At 42.6% G+C, this 6974-nt stretch overlaps 1 protein-coding gene across 1 annotated transcript in view; it reads right to left on the bottom strand.

The window, feature by feature from the left end:
• Positions 1-5120, bottom strand: part of LOC119577661 (protein O-mannosyl-transferase TMTC4-like) — a 25954-nt gene extending 20834 nt beyond the window's left edge. The window contains exon 1 of the mRNA XM_037925221.1: positions 4481-5120. Within this exon, the coding sequence (XP_037781149.1) occupies positions 4481-4833 (353 nt within the window). The 5' untranslated portion in view covers positions 4834-5120. The remainder of the gene's footprint in view (positions 1-4480) is intronic.
• Positions 5121-6974: the final 1854 nt, after the last annotated feature.

Below are 6974 nucleotides of genomic sequence, written 5' to 3'. Positions count from 1 at the left end.
ACTGAAGAAGAAGGAGAGGGGGAAGAAACAACGGAAAGAAAAGAGGAAGGAACGGAAACGAAGAAGGGAATATACAAAAGAGGGGAAGGAAAAGGGAAATGAAAGAGAGATGGCAAGGATGACCGAACAAAAAAAAAACAAAAAAAAAGGTAAAATAAATAAATAAATATAAATAAACAATAATAATTAATAAATGAAAATAAAACAGAGAAAAAGAACGAAGTGGCGACCATCGACAAGAGAAAGGAAGCCCAGAGCGAAGTCCAGACGTCGGTTGTGCCATAAGCATGTCTGAAGACTTCTTCGCGTACTACGAGATGGAGACGTGGAGGAAAAAAAGAAGATTTTGTGAAAAAAGGAAACAGAAAGGGGACGAGGCGGTTCCCTGAGGGTCAGAAAGATGGAGAGTCAAATTTGTTTTATTTAATTACGTTGAAAAAAGATCTTGGACCATTCAAAGAGATCCCAATTGCAGGATCCTGGTCCTACGTGTCGGGTCATTGCCGTAAATTCTGAAAGGGTGAGTTGTGCGTGAGTGTAGTGAAAGAGAGAGGAGAGAGAAAAGAGAGAGGAGGGGAAGGAGAAAGGAGAACAGAGAAGAGAGAGAGACGAGGGGAGGAGAGAGAGAGAGAGAGAGCAGAGTTATGAAGAGGGGCAGGAGAGAGAAGAGAGAGAGAGAGAGAGAGGAGAGAGAGAGAGAGAGAGAGAGAGAGAGAGAGAGAGAGGGGAGAGAGAGAGAGAGAGAGAGAGAGAGAGAGAGAGAGAGAGAGAGAGAGGAGAGAGAGAGAGAGAGAGAGGGAGAGAGAGAGAGAGAGCGAGAGAGAGAGAGAGAGAGAGAGAGAGAAAGTGTGTGTGTGTGTGTGTGTGTGTGTGTTATGTATAACACACACATGTATATGTATAAGGAAAAGGAAATAGGAGCATATTCTGCGCAGTATCAATGTAGGTCCCCTTCCTCACCCCCCCCCCACCTTGCTTCCTTGGCCTCCTTCCCTCTGCCGCATCCTCACCCCCCCTTCCCCTCCCCACCTCTACCCTGTCTCTATCCCCCCCCCCCTCCCCAACTACCAGGCGTCCTCCTCCTACCCCCCCCCCCCCTGCCCTATCTCTTGCTCCCCCTCATCCCTCTGTTGCTGCCCATCGCAAGGAGGTAATAAACTTCGCGTGTGTCTGTATGCGTGCGTGCGTGTGTGTGTGTGTGTGTGTGTGTGTGTGTGTGTGTGTGTGTGTGTGTGTGTGTGTGTGTGTGTGTGTGTGTGTGTGTGTATGTGTGTGTGTGTGTGTGTTTATGTGCATATTTGTGTGTGTATGTGTATTTATACGTGTGTTTAAATGTGCAGCAACCGACAGGGCTATGTAGTCCTTAGAAAAGCACAAAAATGCAAACACAAAAATAACATGCCATCAGTTAAAGTGGTAACAACAATCATGTATCTTGAACCTTTTTTCATTCTTTCTTTCTTTCGTTTTTGCTGCTGTAAATTGTGGCGGAATGCAATATATCATCCACCTTCAAGTGGTGAAAATGTGCTTGCTGACTCTTAAGATGCACAAAACGCTGAGGAGAAAGTCTACAACATCACTTCGCTGAAAATGCACTCCATGTCCGTTGTGTATACTTAATATATATATATATATATATATATATATATATATATATATTATATATATATATATATATATATAATATATATATAGTATTATATATAATATATATATATATATATATATATATATATATATATATATATATATATATATAATATATATTTAACTATATATATATATTATATATATATATATTTTGTTATATTATTTATTATATTTTATATATATATATATTATTTTATAATATGTATTATTACATTCATTACTATATATATTATATAATATATTATTATATATATATTTAATCTATATTACAAATATATATTATACTACACTGTTGTGTTGTGTGTGTTGTGTGTGCGTGTGTGTGTGTGTGTGTCGTGTGTGTGTGTGTTGTGTGTGTGTGTGTGTGTGTGTGTGTGTGTGTGTGTGTGTGTATGAATGTATGTGTGTGTTTATTTATTCATATTTATATGCGTGCGAGCGTGCATGTACGTGTGTTTATCAGTACATGGGTGCGTGCATCTGACTTTGCTCTAACGCGCTCATGTGTACCTCACAGCATTGTGGTAATGCGTTCCTTTGCGTATGTGTGTCTTCTTATTCATCAGAGAATATGTGTATGTGCATGCAGGTACGTCATCTCTGTACATGATACACCTATGCCAGACCCATCACACAAGTTGCATGAACCTCCTATCTTCACTATATCCCCTGTGATCAAAGAAAATCCCAGAGAACGGAAGGCGGCAGACACACAGAGTGAAAAAGCTTCATCAGTATATATATCTATCACAGAGAGAGGGAAAGAGGTGGGGAGGAAAAGAGAGAGATGGGGGAGCGAGAGAGAGAGAGAGAGAGAGAGAGAGAGAGAGAGAGAGAGAGAGAGAGAGAAGAGAGAGAGGAGAGAGAAAGAGAGATAGAGAGAGGGAGAGCGAGAAAGAGAGAGAGAGGGAGAGAGAGAGAGAGAGAGAGAGAGAGAGAGAGAGAGAGAGAGAGAGAGAGAGAGAGAGAGAGAGAGGTGTGTGTGTGTGTGTGTTTATGTGTGTGTATGTGTGTGTGTGTGTGTGTGTGTGTGTGTGTGTGTGTGTGTGTGTGTGTGTGTGTGTGGTGTGTGTGTGTGTGTGTGTGTGTGTGTGTGTGTGTGTGTGTGTGTGGACAGAATATGAGAGAGAGAGAGAGAGAGAGGAGAGGAGAGACGAGAGAGAGAGGAGAGAGGAGAGGAGAGGAGAGAGAAGAAAGAGAGGAGAGACGAGAGAGACGAGAGAGAGAGAGAGAGAGAGAGAGAAAGTGAGAGAGAGAGAGAAAGAGAAAGAGAGAGAGAAGAGAGAAGAGAGAGAGAGAGAGAGAGAGAGAGAGAGAGAGAGAGAGAGAGAGAGAGAGAATCCGACGGATAAATTTCCCGACAAGTTAATCTCCTATCGATCTCCATCTGGATACATCGAGGAGACAAGCCCGGCCCACCAGCGCTTTTTTAAACGCCTTGGGAAAGCAGTAATGGACAGCTATTTAAAGAACGAAAAAGCGATTACTTAATGTTGTTATATCACGTCGTTTGAGATAGTCTGTGACAGTTTTTCTTCTGATTACTTAATGTTGTTATTTCACATCGTCTGTGACAGTTTTTCTTCTTAAAACGTTTCTAAGTATGTAGAAAAAAAAATGATAATAAATAACTCCACAGCATATGTCTTAATCATGTCTTTTTTTTAATGAACAATTCTTAGGTGTGGTAAATAAAATCGAAGTGTTAAAGATGATATCCGAAAGAAGAAGGAAGTAATTTTGTTAATTAATCAGGATATTACACTGATATGTCTGTCAACATGCTGGAGAATCTATTTTAGCCAATAAGGTACAAATAATAGGTTTAAGTTTATCAGATATTGTCGAATATAGTGTTGCTACACCGTTGGTATATCGAAGCATATTCAAAATGAAGTGTTAATATGTACTTAAGAATGGTACTGGTCTGCATGCAATCCTGATCAATGTTGCAAGATTAAAGAAACCTTGGTAAGGGTTTTTCAAATATTAGAATTCGTTGTGCACAGTGTCTGTATCATTTACAGCTGTCTATTGCAGATTTCATTGCACAGGATGTTGCAACATTTTTTTTTTATACTGATATTCGGAATTATTAGATTTTCCTTCGTTATGTAAAATAGAATATACAGTTTGTGAACTGGATAAAGTATCCAAGAAGACGAATAGAACAAGATATGCAAAATATATATATATATACATATATATATATATACAAAATATGTCAATATTATTTATTCTTATATTAGATAAAAGGTAAAGCTAGAGAGTGGAAGATAAAGAATCAGATGCGCACGCACTCAGCTATTCTGTTAAGATTGCAAAGTAAGTGGATAAGAAAAAAAAACGTCTCAATCAAAGTAAAAGACAAATATAAACACGCCGACTCCTATCACCCACCACTCTTATATAAATAAGCTAAGTAAATAGATAGAACATATTTAGTGATGATTCAACATCACGAGGAAGCGAGAACATAAACAAAAACTTTTCGTTAATCTAACTTTAGAATCACTTAAACGAATAAACAATAACAAAAGAAAGAAAAGAAGATACACACACACACACACACACATATATATATATATATATATATATATATATATATATAATATATATATATATATATATATATATATATATATATATATATATATATATATATATATATATATATATATATATATATATATACATATATAATATATATATATATATATATTATATATATATATTAATATATATATATATATATATATATATATATATATATGTGTGTGTGTGTGTGTGTTTGATAGTAAAGCAACCAGCCTGTCCTCTTGCTTACCTGAAGGTGAGGATGGTGAGCGGGCGGTACGACTTGTGCGAGAGGGGGTCGGACATGGGCTTCCCCCAGTAGTCGTTGAGGAAGACTTGCGAGAGGGGGGTCGTCGCCAGCACGTCCGGGTTGGTCTTGATCGCGCTGACGTCATCATGCACAAAGTCCCCGGAGAGGCCGTTGGCGTACACGAGCACCCCGGCCACCCACACCGTCATGTACACCCAGGTGGGCGGCGGGTCCTCGCCCTCGTAGGCATCGTGGGCGTGGAATTCTTGGTGGCTCGAGGGCGAGGTGGACTTGCGCCGTCTCCTCGGGGAGCTCTGGCACGACGAGACACAGCCGCCTCCTGCGCCATCCATGACCTGACCTCGCCTCACCCGACCCGCAGGTGAATGTGCTAGGGGCTTGGTTCAAGGTGCCAGAGGGGCGCACAGGTCCAGGTCTCAGGTCGTCACAGGTCACAGCGTAACAGGAGCGGCGAACTTGTCATCATTAAATCACACATCACTATACAAAACACTTTCGTCCACCAATGACTATCTTTCGACAATTCATCACTATTTCACACTTGGGACATTGAGATCTTTTTTCTTTCTTTCTTTCTTTCTTTCCTGATAATCTGAAACTAATTTTAAAAATAGATAGAACAAATATTAGTCTCATTTAATGTAAATAAGAGTGTCATCACGCATTGATATTATACCAAACTTTTTTTTTATAGAAAATTAATAGCAAATAATCCTATCGAGGATTATAGCAGATAATCGAAGATATGACCACGGCCAAGGTCAAGCCAAGTGAACAGGGCCTTTGCTTCAAAAAAGGTCAGATTTCATTGATTACGAAGGATACATTTAATTAATTACGAAAGATACAATTCAGTTAATCTCAACCGACTCGATAAATGCGTCAAGGAAAATGTTCTAGCAATTGTGGAATTATGAGATCAGACAAGAATTCTTAAATAAGTATGATGAAAAAAGACAAGTATGATGAAAAAAAGTGATTAATGTATATGAGTAGGGGGAGTATGTTTATGCGTCCGCACACACAACACACACAAACAAACAAACAAACAAACAAATACACAAACACCACAAAAAAAAAATACAAACACACAAACCATCGGGGAACAAGGCCAAAAATGTAACAAATCCCCGGCGGTCATTCGGCGCGGTGCAACAAAGGCCGCGTGTTGACCGCCGTCCACGGGGGCCGCGCGGACAACACACGTAACAACACAGTGCAAACTCTCCCGGGTCGTTCGGTGATCTCACGCACGAGAGGAGGCGGAGGGGGGTCGGCCTTGCCTCCCTCCCTACCCGCCGCCCGCCGCCCACCTACTGTCCTACTCTCTCTATTGTACACTTCGTCCTCCGTCACTCTGCCTATCATCGCCCACCACCATCCTTCCCCTATTCTCCTTTACCCACTACCCATCCGACTCTCGCTCCCACTCACCCTCAAAACCTACCAACCCCATTCACCCACCCACCCACTCACTCACCTGCCAACCCTCCTCTCCTACTCACCCTCCAATCCACCGCCCACCCTCCGCCTCCGCCCACCCTCCGCCTCCGCCCACCCATCCCTCCACCTCCATCCACTCTCCGCCTCCGCCCCACCCTCCGCCTCCGCCCACCCTCCGCCTCCGCCCACCCTCCGCCTCCCACCCACCCTCCGCCCGCCCGTCCATCCATCCGTCCGTCCGTGATGTTTACCCATGCTCCTCCCGCCGTCGGCCCTTGGCACCAGGCACCCTCCATTAAGACACGAGTCCACGAGTCCGCGACGAAGGAAATTACCACGGGGCTGAAGACATTAGAGTTGAGGTCGGGGGAGTAAACAGGTCTAAAACGAGGCACTTAACCCCAGCTTGACCTGCAAGTAATGTAGGTACGCCAGCTGCTTCTGTTGTAATAGTCACATTCCGGGATATATGTAATGATGGTGGGTTCTGGAAGAGGACAGGGATGCTGGGATGCTGGGATGCGTGGTGGTGTCACAGACGGTCGAGGAGACGCGAGGGAGAGGCGTGTGTGTGTGTGCGTGTGTGTGTTTGTGTGTGTGTGTTGTGGTGTGTTTGTGGGTTGTGGTGTGGGGTGGTGTTGGTGTGTGGTGTGTTGTGTGTGGTTGTGTGTGTGTTTGTGTGGGGTTTGTGTGTGGTGTGGTGTGTGTGTGTGGGGTGTGTGTGTGTGGTTGGTGTGTGTGTGTGTGTGTATGTGTGTGTGTGTGTGTGTGATAAGGAAGGCAGAGTAAGGATAAGGTGGTTGAAAGGCTGAATGGAAAGAGCTTGATGCTTTTCATAATGAACGACAGATTACTAACTATCGCTTCCTTCCCCATCCCTCTTATCTTTCCTTTTCCTCCTCTTACTCTTCTTCCTACTTCTCCACTTCCTCTTCCTCCTGCTCCTCCTCCACCTCCTTCTCCCTCCTCCCCCTTCCTTTCCCCCTCCTGTTCCTCCTCCACCACTACCTCCCCTTTCTCCCTTTATTCC

The sequence above is a fragment of the Penaeus monodon genome, chromosome 10 (genome assembly GCF_015228065.2).
Source record: "Penaeus monodon isolate SGIC_2016 chromosome 10, NSTDA_Pmon_1, whole genome shotgun sequence".
Lineage (NCBI taxonomy): Eukaryota > Metazoa > Arthropoda > Malacostraca > Decapoda > Penaeidae > Penaeus > Penaeus monodon.
Note: the sequence above shows the minus strand (reverse complement) of the source record. Positions and strands in the feature narration are given on the sequence as shown.